Below are 14,673 nucleotides of genomic sequence, written 5' to 3'. Positions count from 1 at the left end.
GAGTTTGCGTTTCGTACGGACTACGGTGTCTTCGGAGGTTTTGAGATATTTTCCATGGAACGGATCCATGTGACGCGACAAAACGATCGGATCCCACAGGCCACAGATTTACGTTTCTGTCAGGTTGGTTTGATTTCTGTGGGCTGTATCGAAGTAATGTGTTTGGTATAGACTACTGCAAGTCTCGGGGACTGTACAGTATGGAGTGTATCGATATCTATCAGGTGTGAATTTGTTGGTTGGTGTTTGTGTTGTGTGTGTATGCATCCACCTAGGCAGTATCCACTTCGAGTTGACTGCCCTAATACATACTACTATGCACATCATATGCCACCAGCCTCCATATTCGATGCAGAGCATGCAGTTGGAATAATCTCGAGGGGAATGGCAAACGAGTAATGCCGTCGAGGATCTTCTGATGTGGGAGTATTGATCTACATTGGAAGCAGAACCCCGAGGGGATGGCTCGACATCTCCTACTGAGACTACCAAGCTCCCTGTATACATACTACTGCTCATTAAGTACACAACACACCCTACAAAAAGTAAAATAAGCAATGTGGGGGAAACCTGAAGGGGCAGATTACTGTATCCTGATTTGCAGAATCATGAGCAAGGAGAACCACATCTAACGACGCCCCATCGGAGCAAGCCAGATCTTACACCAACCGGGAGACACAACAGATAACAGGAGATGCATTTAAGTTTGCTGGTTCATTGGTAGACAAGTGGCTACATCCTTGAAGGATTCACTTGCAATGCCGGGTGTGTGCGGCTCCCCCATCCTCACCAAACACTCAACAAACAAGGATCAAGCCCCCATGGATACTCTTAAGCGCTACAGGCAAGGCCATTCCTTGTCCAGGAAGCATGTTGAACCAGATGCCTAGTTACTACTATGTAAAAGTAAACGAGGCGTTTAGATGCACACCCCAAAATAGATTAAATTGCGACTTGAGTATCCGCCGCGGAAAGGAAGCTAAAGAGTCCGGGCCCAATAGATGTCACAGACCAGTCCAGACCCAAATTAAACCCATTGCTCTATGCGCGCTCTAAATCGCCCTCATCCTCTAGTTAATTACTCAGTACATACGTTAAATATAGGCTGACGGTAGTTGGAACCTCAGAGCGAGACAAGATCTAGGATACAACATGGAGAGACTGATCTGTAGATTCGCAGGGCTTCCCCTTCCCCCTTTTTGCGCCCACAGTACCCAGTATGCGCCGGTTGGACGCATCGGGACCACTCTAGTCAGGTACTAGTTTCCAAGCCATCTGGGCGAGCTCGTGTAGACACCCTGTCGGAGTCCCTTTTATGTACATCGTACATCGCATTAAGGAGTTGCTAATTTGATACTGATACTGTGCGTGTGCCCCGTCATGACCACGTACTTGCTGCATGGCTTGGTCCGTCCACGGAGCCCCTTTTTCCTGGGCCGCTTTGCAAAGATGACATCCAAACCAATTGTTTCTTACAGTTCGGTGAATGGCGTTTATATGGCTTTCCGATGACTTTCGAGGGTGTGCGCTCTGTATCAGGTTTATTCCAGGTGGTGGGACATGTTCCTATGGATGTATTTGATATTACCGTTTTGCTGGGTTGTACAGCTCGTTCCCCCGCCATTTGGGAGTGGGATAATTGGATAGCTAGGAAACAGCGTATTAACTAAGGTCTATGCAATGATATTCATAACCTGGTAATATCGAGAGAACTCTTGGGTATCCAGCATTCAGCCTAAAGGAGAGTGTTTGAATAGGGGTATCGAGCCTAGATCGACGTAATGCAAGGTGCCATTCGAACTTCTCTCCGGCTTGAGGGATAGCCGTGTGCCTCTTGATGTACATTGTATGCAGCCGATGGATTCGAAAGAATGAAGAAGTACATTTAGTTATCCAGATCGCGAAGAGTAATGAAAGTCGATCATCGGTATGGTGCAACCAGTGTCCCTGGCATGCTATGAGCTATGATTTCCCACAAGACGCTCCAGCTGTCGGCCAAGTGGGTTTGTGATCTGCTTCTGCAAATAAGCTGTGTCTAACATTCATTTTCCTCATTTGGGTGTCCCTTGCTTTCACGACGTTGTACAGTCCCGAGAACACCCTTCAATCGCCATCGCTTATCTCTTCCCCTTTCCTGTCTTGGTCTCGCACGAGGCGGGAAACCTCCGTTGACGATAGGGCGATCATTGCTTAGGCAACTCAAACGAAGAGCCCTGGAGACACCCTCGATTGAAGTGCATTCCTTGAAGTTAAACAATTGAACCGAATGGAACCACTCTTTAGGGGGCTTTATGCACCCTGGCATATCGAACTGCAATGTTCGTGACTGATGAATTATACTTATCTCCTTCGAAACGTCTTGAGACATCCTGTGCATGCCATTGAGAAACGGTCGAGTCGCATGATGATCGATATTCTTTAGGTCTGTATGATGGAGAGGGCGATCAATCGAGTGGCTGAAGTAAATCACTGGGGAGAGGGACCCTACGACCATTTAACTTGTAAGGGGACAAGCAAGGAGAAACAGTGCTAAAAGCTCCGGGACGCAAATGTGTCAATTACAATGTCTTGATTTGCAGAAAGTGATCTGGAGAAAGTCGGCTCACTGCTAATCCAGTCAATGAGACGAGACGTCTCCAAACCTTGTCTCGGGTCGAGAAGCTGGGGGACAAATCAAGTGCATCTCCAGAGTCTCACGGATGTCGAACTGTAAAAGTGGTACACTGAATTGCAATTGGAAATTTTGCAGTTTAGTGTTTTTGTATGTAGAAATAGGGGAATTAATCAAAGTGAATTAAAGGTACTCCAAACCATCCAAAGTCCCGAGGAGAATGGAAAGGATCAGGAAATGTGCCCAATTTACTGGGGGGGAGAACCTGCTTTCGCGAAATAATCATTCCCCCCACATTGACTGGCAAGGTGAGATCCCTGCAAGACAAAGGAGGCTCGGGGTTATCGGCGGAAGCAATCTAGGGAAGCTCTCAGCCAAGCGCATCCACCCCAGCTGAGGACGCGAATGGGCCTAGAAACACGCGAGATGAAGTCAACGCCAGGACCATCCCAGGCTTCTGGACCAGTCAGCGCCCACCGACTGCAGGAGACCCAGGGACGCGACCGTATCGGAGGCTTTTTAGAGTAAGAGAGCCCAGCCCGGTGCAGCACTAGTAGCCAAGGTGTTGGATGACGAGCCAACAATGGCGGAGGATTGGTCTTGATTACTGGTCGATCAGGAGCCTTTCTGGGGCCGGAACTCGCGTGTCCGTGGCCCCATGTATGGTCTTTACAGTGTATGCTGCTACATGTGGTTATCGGGAATAATATGCATCAGAGTGTCAATGATCTATAGAGTTTCTAGATGACTGCATAGGATACATTGAATCAAGAAGGAGTAAAAAAAGAAGTCAAGAGGAACCTGGAAGACGAAAAGTACCTAAATCAAGGGGAAAAGATGGGCTATTGAAAGGTACTGAAATCTGTCTCGGTAGCGACGGAGATCTCTCCACCATCGCGAATCCTCTTTCAAATTACTAGTTCAAGGAACAAAAATGACTGGGTCGCGGCATACGGTTGAAAACGCAATTCGAGTTTCGAAAGTCAATATGCAACCTAGATTATGCGATGTAGACACATCGGATTTCTAGTCAAAGTGGCTGAAAGGACATCAGAGTGGTAACTATGTTAAATGGTGAAGTGTACGTAGAAATCCCTATATTTGAAGCCTTGTATCAGGTCCAAAATATCACCCTTTTCCAGAGTTATTCATGAAATATGATAGAATTGATAATGAATAACACTAGAAGTGAGTAGATGACATGTTCTATGCCGAAGCATCAAGGTAAATACTCAATATTCGATATTCAGATTCAAATTCAGATTCAATCTCCAACCTGCAATTTTGTGGAGTCCTGTATTCGACCGGTGCCTGTTTCTGTTTCTGTTCCTGTGCCTGTTCCCACATGTCTTTGAAACACTCCGAACAAGTGCTTAAACATTGAATTTAGGTAGAATAGATTTCAAGCAGCTTTGCAGGTTTCAACTCCTGTCTTATGTCCTTGCAGAGAAGCCCTGGTTTACCTATCAAAAATTACCGACGGTACATTCGCGAATAAGGGAAATCATACCTCCAGTACAATACCGCCAATTGTAAATTTCCACCTTTACCTTCAGCCTCCACTCTTTTCGTCTTGGGGATTACCATACCACAGCTCTCCGTGCTGTGTATCTCCGTGTCTTTTGTCTCAGCTTCTTAACCTCGTCCTTTTCCTTTTCTCTCCCACACCCGCCTGGAGAGAGAAATCAAAACCCTCCTCCTTGTACCTCTCTCCTTCTCTTCTTCATACCCTTTTCTCTTCTCCCCTTTTCTCTCTCTCCTCCCCCTGACAATCTGCGGAGTCCCCAGAGTCTGGTCTACTGGCTGAATTACGGTTCATCGACATTCCAGTCGACGTAAATACCGTTCAGCCCGCTGCACTAGCACTCAAGTCGAGTCGATTCATTTTCGATCTTGACCTCCCTTCCAATTCGACGTTTGTTAACTCAAACGGCGATCCACCCCCGTTCCTGTCCGCCCGGTGCCTCCCTGATCCTCGGACCTTGACGACTTGGACCCTCCTGCTCTAGCTCCTGCCGGTTAGACGAGCGACAGCGAAGGAAACCAATTCAGCTTTTTTGTCGATACGAATTAGCTTTCTGTATCAGATTGACATTGAGCTTTATAAGTTGGGTAAGTGAAAGGCTTTTTCTTCTCTGGTGTTTTCAGTGTGTGTATGGTGTCAAGGTCGGAGCGTCCCGACGAATAAACGAGCTACCGATGATCTATACTCCTCGACATTCTGCAAGAGATTGAATGAATATCCACACGAAAAGAGAAATCTGTTTATAAGTGCATCGAAAATGAGCCCACGAGGTGTCTCAATTGTGTGGCCCCAGGGCTAGATCGAAACATTCATCGGCCCCAACCTCATATACCTCCAATATTGCTTCGTTCCCCCTTCCAGACGATACACACCGACGGCCAGATATAGGGGAAACCGGATTTTGAGCGATGAAGGTTGGACGTTCAGGCAGACGGGAAATTATGTTTTCAGACACAACTGCACAATGCATCCTAGCTTTGACATCCCATGTCGTGCCAAGGTCCAACCAGCTCTTAAACTGCTTCTATATCGCCCGGTGTGGGAAATTTGGGCCAATGAAAACCATACGCTCTTGTTCAACATACCGGACATCGGGACGACGATCTTAGGCCGCGGCACCACATACCTCATAGCACTCGATCATGGGCTCTCGTCAATCTTTGACTGGCATTGTCGTTGAACAGTTGACACTTGTGAAAGGACTGCAGATCAGTGACTGACTTCATCCCCTGTTATAGGACTTGCTCCTCTGGTTTTTTTATGATATACCACTTGTCACATTCGACGTGGGCTTCATCTCTTTCATAATCTTGAAGACACGTTCTCTTCCAACAAACGCTTTCAATCTCTTGACCGAGGCTTGTTCGTTCAATTCATTAATTCGTGAACCGTGAGTGATGACTGTTCCGTTACCAAGACATTTCCCCCTGATGATCGTGGCCCCCTTCATAGGGTTGTTCTCTTGCACTCCACATTCCGCAGCACCAGCCTAGGGGTGAAGACGTTGACTCGTACTTCATCTCTTTGTTGGTATCCAACAGAATCCTAATTCATCGGATCATTCCTGCCTAGATGCCAGTCTTGCCGTCACGGTAAGGGTTGCATTGTGCCCTCTGCCGAAGGCTCTTTCTGGGTTAGTATCTCTCGAGGAGTGTTTACCCTTTCCATCTTCTTGATGGTTAACAAGTCTCTCTCCTCCACACCCTACCTCGTTGTGCTTTCCCTTGTCTTCCTCGCTTCATCCACACACTCTTTTCCTCTTCCCGGTCACTCGAAGCTCACTTGATCATTACTATCTTTTAATGCTTTATGCCGGCATCCACTAATCTTAATATCGCTTCAGCCTTTGCCCTTTGAGACTTCTTCCTCGAATCTACCGGCCACTTTCCCAGCATTGACTCCTGTCCTACGCTGGTCCATTCATTAATTCGTTGCGACCTTTCCGTCATTCATTCCAATATATTAATTTCACGACTGTCACTCTCTTAATTCCGTCGTTGCCTGATACCCTCGTTCAGGCTTCCTTTCATTGAACTTCAGCAAAATCAAGCTCATACAATCAACTTGTGTTTCATCTTTCGACCCGAAGACGTGAGCAATCATGGATTACCACCGCAACTACCGTCCCTGTCCTACCTTTTTCGTTGAAGAAGACTATGGCATGGAGAGTCGGTTGAGACAAGAGCGGCAGGCGAAGCAGGCCCATGACAAACAGTTGGCGCGTGAGCGTCAGTTTGTTATGGCAGATGAGCTGTCGACTCTCACTAGTGAGCAGCTCCGGGACGATGTCCTCAGTCACATGTTGGAGATGGATGTAAGTTTTGCCTTATCTTCGTTGCTCATTTCGAGGGTTTATACATGTTATGTCGTGCTAATCTTGTTTGCCGTCTAGAGCCAAACCGTGCCTGATGTTGAGTCGATTGACATCCAGACTGAGATTCAGTGGTTCATGCGACCGTACCTTCTTGACTTCTTGATTGAGGCTCACACTGCGTTCCAGCTGCTGCCCTCCACTCTGTTCCTGGCGATCAACCTTTTGGACCGATACTGCTCCAAGCGTGTTGTCTACAAGCGTCACTACCAGCTGGTTGGCTGTGCGGCTCTGCTCATTGCGGCCAAGTACAACGACAAGAAGGATCGCGTTCCCACAATCAAGGAATTGAAGTCGATGTGTTGTTCGCTCTACGATGATGACATGTTCACTCAGATGGAGTGGCACGTTCTTCAGACTCTTGGTTGGTCCATCGGCCATCCCACTGTGGATGCCTTTTTGCAGCACGCTGTTTTGGACGATCCTTACGATCCTGAGGTGGAACACATGGCTCTCTACATCCTTGAGATTGCCTTGTTCCACCGGGACTTCGTGGCCAAGCTGTCATCCGAGCTTGCTCGCGCCGCCCTCGCGTTGGCTCGCTGCGTTCTTAACCGACCGCAGCCTCGTCACACGCATTGGGCGTCGCAGTATGACTCGATGACTCTTGTCGCCTTGTCCCAACAGTTGCACCAACCGTCGACCGTTGTCTCCCGCAAATACGCCTCAGCTCACTACTCCCGTGTCTCCAAGATCATGGAACACTTCCTCAGCCGCCAGGCTTCGATGGCGTCATATGCCCGTTGCACCCCGCCGGTGGACATTCCTATGGAATCCAAGCCGTACAATGGGGAAATCGGTCTTGCGACCCCTCAGAAGTCTCAGCAGTTGACAGCGGTCCATCACGGGTACCTAACGCCTCCCATCACTCCGGACAATTTGGGACTCTTGCATGTGCATCATTCCGATGTCCCTATGGCGAACCACGATCTGTCTAACAAGATGTCGGTTGGCCACCTTGGTTGCTCCCCTTCCCCGGGCCCATCCGCTGAGATGCGATACATGAACAGTGAAGCATATCAGCAACAGCAGGAGGCTATGTACATGGCTCAACAAGCAGTGCCCCAGCAGTTCCCTTCGGCACCCACCCACATGGGAATGACTCAGACCTATCAGGGTGGGATGTAAAGAGGCCCGACGGAACGTACAGCAACCCCAAGTGCCATTTGCATTTGGATACTTGCACATATTTCCATCAGATCACTTCAGCCTCTCACCCTCATGGACATCTAGCAAATCAGCATCAGCGTTGATTCACTTCGATGTGGTCTGCTGATCCTCAATGCTTCCGACCAGCTGTCTAACTGTGCCATATCCCTCGAACTCGACCGCATCTACTCTCGTCTTTTACGCTTTGCATTCCACTCCGGTTCTACAGAGCCGGAGTTGTGACCAGCCCTTCACTTCCTGTTCCAAAAATTGCATACCCATTTGCTTCCCATACCCATTTAGTTTTGGGTCACCAGTTGCACTTGATTCAACCATCTAGCATTGCGAGCGCGAACCATGTTGATTTATTTGTTTCTCAAGAATACATTTTGCTGTCCCCATCACCTCATCATAACTTCTCTTCTCTCTGTCAAGGGACAACAAACCCCCTTTGACACCATTTCTTGCATTACTGCGCGTCAGTTGGCGCTGCGCCTTTGATATCCCATCCCCCAACCTCACCCCTTCACGATCTTTAGCAGCACACCTCACCCTTACCCCATCACACAAATTCCCCCAAAACCGTTTTTAATGTGCCTCGTTCATCTTCGCGATGCCAACCTGTCATCAGACCAGAGAGCTGATTCACAGAGGTCACAAAAAAAGCAGAAAAAGTGAGAAAAGCCGGAAAAAATAATGTCTTCTGGGGTGGAAAGAGTACCGAGTCCCTTACTGTGGCTTCACAACGGTACTCTTTCTTCCCTTTGCTCTCCCCTTCCTTTGTATCTAGCCCTTGACCCCCTGCCCTCAAAGCCTGCCCGTCACAACACACTACTGGTGACAGGAGGCGAGGCGCCTTTTTTTTTCTTGACATCTTGTGTGGATTTGAAGCCTCGTGCCCTTTGGCCCTGAATTATATCCCCTATTTCAATGAACTTTCGGGTGTACAAAGTAGACCTGTAATATCTTTTGATCTTCATGCTCGTAGTCTACCCATCTCTGGCGATGTACCTACTGGCATACGAACCGACGTATTAGGGGATCGGAGAACTATGACTAGTTATGTACATCATTACAAAGTACGAAGACAACACTGCAAGATCTCATTTAATCCATTCCATCGTTATGTATATGCCCATGTGTGAACAGACAAAAGAGACAAAGAAAAATAACCCAGCCTCGGGCAACAGACGTAGATGCAAGACGCAAGCCCTAAGAATCTCAGGAATGCAATAGCAATAGTGACAGCAAGAAGAGAACCAAAAGAGCAAAGAAAACCGAGATCAAAAAAAAAGACAATGAAACCCCTAGGCCAGGTGAAGATGCACAATGACACAAAACCACCCAGTAAAAGTGATATTCACAGAGACGCCGCCGATGGTAGGTTTTGTACATGAGAGAGGCACCACTGTGGCAAAACGGGATCACAGTCCATGAGATGGATGTCCGATATCAGGACACATCTACATAGACGATGACCCTCGAGAAGAATGTAGATAGAATAAACCCGTGTAATGTGCGTAATGAAAGCTGGAAGAAAATGCACAGAAAAGATTCGTTAGAATGCGCGGTGCGATGTTTACGCAGCCGGCAAGAGGTGGACTTGCAGACCGCCCAATATGCATATAACAAGGTCTTTGTGAAGAACAGAACGCCAATATCCCGAAGGAACAGGATCAGATGCGGGGATGTCGCTGCGTTAAAACAAATGGCGTAACCGAGTCGGCGGTTGGCATGCATTATGGCGGGGAGACGTTAGTCGATGCTGTCATCGAGGTTTACATTGTTGTTTGGGGTTGCCGGGGCGCGGTTTCGAAGACCGAATCTTCGTGCGCCTAGGCTGTTCGTGCGCAGTCGTGGGGATTGGAGGGGTGTGTAACTGGTGGCCATTTTGCTTGATGGCGTCGAGATTCGGGTCTGGGAATGCTCCATTTGGAGGGGCGTTCGGGGACTGTCTTCGACTGCGGAGCTTTGGACGTTGTTGGTAGAGAAGCTGGACGTTAGGCCGTAACGGCGAGATCCAGCTTGAATGTTTGCGCGGGACGTTGCGGGTGTGTATGAAGCAGGACTCAGGTAGCTGCGGCGGAATGAGAGGTTGGATGAGAGAGTCGGGGACCGAGGTAGCGGCTGCGCCTGCGGCTGCGGGACTTGGGATTGTTGGTATTGCGGAGAGCGCGGGGATAATCCGTGGTCCTGCTGCATGCCGGAGACTGAGCGGGACACGGTATGGCCCTGGGAGAACCGTTGCCGGGGAGGGGGGATGCTCTGAGAAGCAATGGGTGTGCCAATTTCGGTGTTGGCTCTGGAGACTGAGCGACTATGCGGGCTTTCAGTCTCTCCGCTGTCTTCGCCAATGGTCTGTCTACGGGTGCGGAGAGAAGTCGACATGCGGTTCAGGCGACTGGTCGGGGTAGGTATTCCGGGAGATTGGGTTGGGCTCTGCTTCGTATCCATCGTATTTCCAGGGCTGGCGTTGATGAGGGATGCTCGACGTGCTTCCAGCCGACTGGAGATGCGAGTAGTACTATGGCGCCGCTCGATTCCTTCGGAATCCTGAATCTCATTCCGCTGATACGTTGGCATGGACATCCGAGAGTCAAGATCTGAACCATTCGCCAATTGAGGCTGCATGCCCGCCCCGCGGCTCGACGATGGCCGGTGGTTCCTCAATTGCTCATCAGTCAAGGCCAGGCAAAGCTCAGTCAGGCTGCGACACACACTGTCCGCTTTGCGGCGAGCATGTCGCTCTGGTGAGCTGTATCCCCCATTCACAACGGAGACGCTGCCCGACGGGGCGGCATTGACGCCCAACGCGGTGGAAAGGTTCAAAGCATCGGTGATCGTTGCTTCGAGGGAGCTGTACACGTCACCACTTAGAACGCCTTTTGCTTTGGCCAGTGCCGACTGCAGAATAGGATGCACCGGACTTTTTTCGGTGTCCGCAGGTGACAGGCTAGCTTTGCGGTAGTTCTTCGGTGAGGAGGACAAGGTGGTAATGGCGGTGTTTGCTGTTCGAGGTCTCTCATTGGTAGGGGAGTACATTGCCGCAGAAGAGGACGGAGGCAGCCTGCCTGTCAGTTCAAGTTTTTTGATCCGATCTTTGAGGTCATCTAGTTCATCCCAGACAGTTGATGGCGCCGTGGTAGACAATGTCGACTCAGTTCCATCCGCGCCCGCGCGCGATCGTGCGGTGTCGGCTCGCGGTCGCCCGATTGCTTCAGAGGCAGATGGCTGCCGACTGCTGTGGATTGTAGAAAGCGATGAGCGATTGTTGCGTGAATCGTGCAAAGAAGATCGGCGATCTTCTGCAACGGAGGGTGTGCGCGGCGAAGTCTCTGGGCTCGTCCGACTGAAGCGACTTCGAGGAACACCGAAAACCGATCGCGATCCAGATCCCAGGCTGCTGTAGCGGAAGCGACTTGGATCATCTAGAGGATGGGCGGATGATGCCGGAGTGTGAATGGAGCTGTAGGGGGCAGTCGGAGAATCATTTTGAGAAAGCAAGGGGTTGTCGGCATTGCTGTATCGCTGATCGGGTGAGGGGGTCTGATCTGTCGTTGGTGACCGGAGACTTTGACTAGAATATCCAAGCCGTGACTGAATTCATGTCGTCACATTAGCTATCAGCAATTCACAAAGTTGAAGCGAATGCGACCGTGGTGCATGGCTGGGCGATCAGGAATGCGATCGGCCTTCGACTTCCAGGATTGTTCTCTTCTCACTCACCCGTCTAAAATCCGAGCGACCGATTGAATCGCGACGACCATAATCAGTTCTCGCGATGTTTAGGAATACATCCTCATTCTTCGGGCGGCCCTCGTCCATCGAGGACAAGTCCTCGAATCCTACTCGACTGCCACTCAGAGAGCCGTTGTGCGAACGCGCATTTTCATTTAATGTTCTGGTCGCAGAGGCTCCAGAATAAGCCAGACTTGATGGCATTGTTCTTTTCACATCAGGGCGATGAGAGTCGTCCTGAATGGGCCTCTTTGGGGCATTGGAAGCCGGAAGGTCAAAAGCTTGGGGGCTGGGTGAGCTGAAGCTTAGGACGGATCGCCGGGCGCGGTGCAATAAGGAGCGTTTGGTTGTTAGAGGCGTTTCATCACCAGTGGGGCCATCGAAGCGAGTGTGTAGCGACAAAGAACGCGAGTGAGGAAAATGTTGGAAAGGTTGGAAAGGTTCCTGACTGAGCTGGTTGGGCTCCGAATGATCACGGGAACTTGCAGCCATAGTTCCGCTGATCTTAAGGATCTTTGGGATCGCCTCGGATTAGATTAGGTTGACGTTTCTGGGGAAAATCTAGTGAGTTGAGCATGTAGTCCCCTGGGATTATGCAACAGGGTCATAACTGCAGGATGTCTGAAGTTGACCTGTCAAAAGAGAAGCAAATAAATATGGATTTTACGGGTATATACTGAAGAGAATTTCAATCTAGACGAGCCCCATGTTCTATCTATTGACTGAGTATTGCCTATTGCTGTCTGTTCTTTCCAATTTGTTTCCGGCTGTTTCGGCTATCGCAACTTCTCTTCATCGCATGATTCTGCTTGAAGTAGAAGGCACGAGATAGCAGTATTATGACCAGTGATTCAGGGTTATGGCTGCATCTGTAGGTATCCTCCTAGATCCGATACCGATTGGCACCGTGCTACTGGTATTCTCGTCTCTACTGTGTAGAAAGAAAAGAAACATTGTTCCATGCCCTAAGTGGGGGGAAGGAAGAATTTGGTGTTGATGGAACTTTGAGGCCATTTCCGAAGAAAAACAAATAAAGCTCTGAACCATGGTTTGGCTTATGGTGAACCATGGCTATATTGGAATGAACCAAACTCCAATCTTTCAATCGGATGGTCGGCACTATACCTATATCGGCCTGAAGACATTGAGAAGCAGCATTATTCCAGATTCCAACATATGTTTCTGATTGCAAATAACAATTGTACTGTGTAGGTACAATAGAGCGGGAACCATGCATTCTAGAGCGATGCCATGTTCCTAGTCCTAGGATATATTCCATATGACGATCACATATTCTGATACCAATCACATGGCAGGTAATCAGTGCAATATCGAACCATCTCGGCCCCGTAGCTACAGCCGTACGTGTACGGAGTACGGGGGAAATAAACATTGTGATGTTGTACTTCTGTCATGGTCGGCTCGGTCAGAGAATATACCCAAGTATATTAACTCGAGACAGGACCAGGTAGCGAGTCGCCCCATGTCCGCCTCGATAGAACAAGCCGTGTGCAATACGGGATTCTCCGTATATATTGTCCCACAGACCAATGGAACGAGGTCACGAAGTCCGAAACTCAACTAAGTAGTTAGGCCAAACGTAAGCTCTTCACATTGCAATTTGGAAAATTTAATTTTAGAAGCGAGCTCGTAGTGAAACGTCTAAATGTCCCCTAGGAGTGTTTAAGAATGCCAGGGGAATGAGCCGATCTATCTGGAACTTTTCTGGAACAACCCAGGATTCGGTGTTTATTGGCCGACGGTAGAGAAGGTACCGTACATACTGTAGATGGTATCGTGTGTATCAGAGGGCATTCGTACACGTTGCGGTTATTTAATATTGATTCCTGGAAGTGTCGATCGATTACTTGGTTAGATCACCAACACGACAATGTGATACATACATTGTAGCAGCCCCGAAGCACAACAGTACATCATACACAGGGTGCATGTAGTGGAGATGTCCTGTACCCCGACGTTAGGTACGCCATATGGTAGGCACCGCATGAATATCGCCTCCAGACTCGGTAACATGACCAACTGAGGATCCAGTTTCAGGATCGTTACGAATCCCACGTGGGAAGAGCCGATCATTCATCCATTCGGGGTCATCGAAACCAGAGTGGGGCTCAAGCTTCAATAACGCACCGTAAGCTCTCTTCTTCAGGAATTCCTCCAAAGACACAACTCAGAGTGATGAAATGGATCTTCCTCTGTGATATCATTATCGAAACATTCATTGACATGTTAAATTCACCGAATATTACAGACGATCTACGATGTCAAAGACATCAAGATGTAAGAGAGGGACTAGTGGGCGACTAGTGCGAATTTGGCGTGTTTCACCCTGCATCAAACCCAGATCCATGGGGTTTCAGGATTGTGTCTGTTCCTGATCTCGTCCAATCAGCGCTTGCCCCCTTAAAATGCTGGATGGTCCAATGGATATCTGATCCATGGTTCAGCCCACCGTTCACCCGGCCGAAGTGATGGAATCATGGAAATCTCAATTAAGGTGTTGTTTAGAAGTATATCGACTGTATAAGACGCAGTTATAGACTGACTGTCGATCTACTCGTAGCGATGTATCGTCTATTTTTACGTTGATGAAGGAGTTCCTCTAAGATGGGAGACACGGGAAAGTGGATTTGGAATGGACCGAATCGAATATCTCCCTTTCGGGTTACTACGCACAGCACATCTCCACCACATCCCGTCTCAACGTCTCCCCCTTGTCATCTCGGGTTTGAGTCGTTTGTGTATTGTGCGACTGTGGTCGATGTCCTTCAATGTTCTGAACTTGGGTCCTTCTCTAATAAGTGTACATTTATATGTTAGATATTTATCATTTCCTAATACTGTGTACAGTACAATCAACAAGGCTCAGCTGAAGTGGAGACTCGGTGGGACCTGGGCTGTGCGAAGGAGATATTCGGCCCGGGGGGGGAAGATGAGACGATGTTTGATCTGTTATTTTCATGATTCCAGGCGAGTCTTCCAAGCAAAGTACCTGACTACCTGTAACCAACAGTTTCCATAAGATACAACTAAGGTGGGAGAGGCACACACTCGAGCCTCTCATTTACGTGCGTTTGACGCCGACGGGACATTCCCCAGCGGCTAAAATTAGAGCAGACGGCATGATTGGTTTCATGTTTCTCAAACTTGTTAGATCGTCCATTACGTGTATTGTAATTTGTATTCAATTCTTTGAAACTGAGGAGATCTCTAAAGAACATTAGGCTGGCCGTATATACTGATCTCTTTTATTTTGATTTT

The 14,673-nt window shown here is 48.7% G+C and overlaps 2 protein-coding genes across 2 annotated transcripts; one reads left to right on the top strand and one right to left on the bottom strand.

Moving 5' to 3' along the window:
* Positions 1–6,237: 6,237 nt before the first annotated feature.
* N7515_006392 (G1/S-specific cyclin) lies at positions 6,238–7,635 on the top strand (the record flags this gene model as incomplete). Its single annotated transcript, XM_056667136.1, has 2 exons — positions 6,238–6,450; positions 6,529–7,635. 2 exons carry the CDS (start codon positions 6,238–6,240, stop codon positions 7,633–7,635), a joined length of 1,320 nt encoding a protein of 439 aa, XP_056520732.1.
* Positions 7,636–9,411: 1,776 nt separating this feature from the next.
* N7515_006391 (putative LPXTG-motif cell wall anchor domain protein) lies at positions 9,412–11,886 on the bottom strand (the record flags this gene model as incomplete). Its single annotated transcript, XM_056667135.1, has 2 exons — positions 9,412–11,253; positions 11,383–11,886. 2 exons carry the CDS (start codon positions 11,884–11,886, stop codon positions 9,412–9,414), a joined length of 2,346 nt encoding a protein of 781 aa, XP_056520731.1.
* Positions 11,887–14,673: the final 2,787 nt, after the last annotated feature.

This window comes from Penicillium bovifimosum, assembly GCF_028826915.1.
Source record: "Penicillium bovifimosum strain IBT 22155 chromosome Unknown utg000005l_segment0_segment0, whole genome shotgun sequence".
In the NCBI taxonomy this organism is placed as follows: Eukaryota; Fungi; Ascomycota; class Eurotiomycetes; order Eurotiales; family Aspergillaceae; genus Penicillium; species Penicillium bovifimosum.
This window is presented reverse-complemented; position numbering and strand designations above follow the sequence as displayed.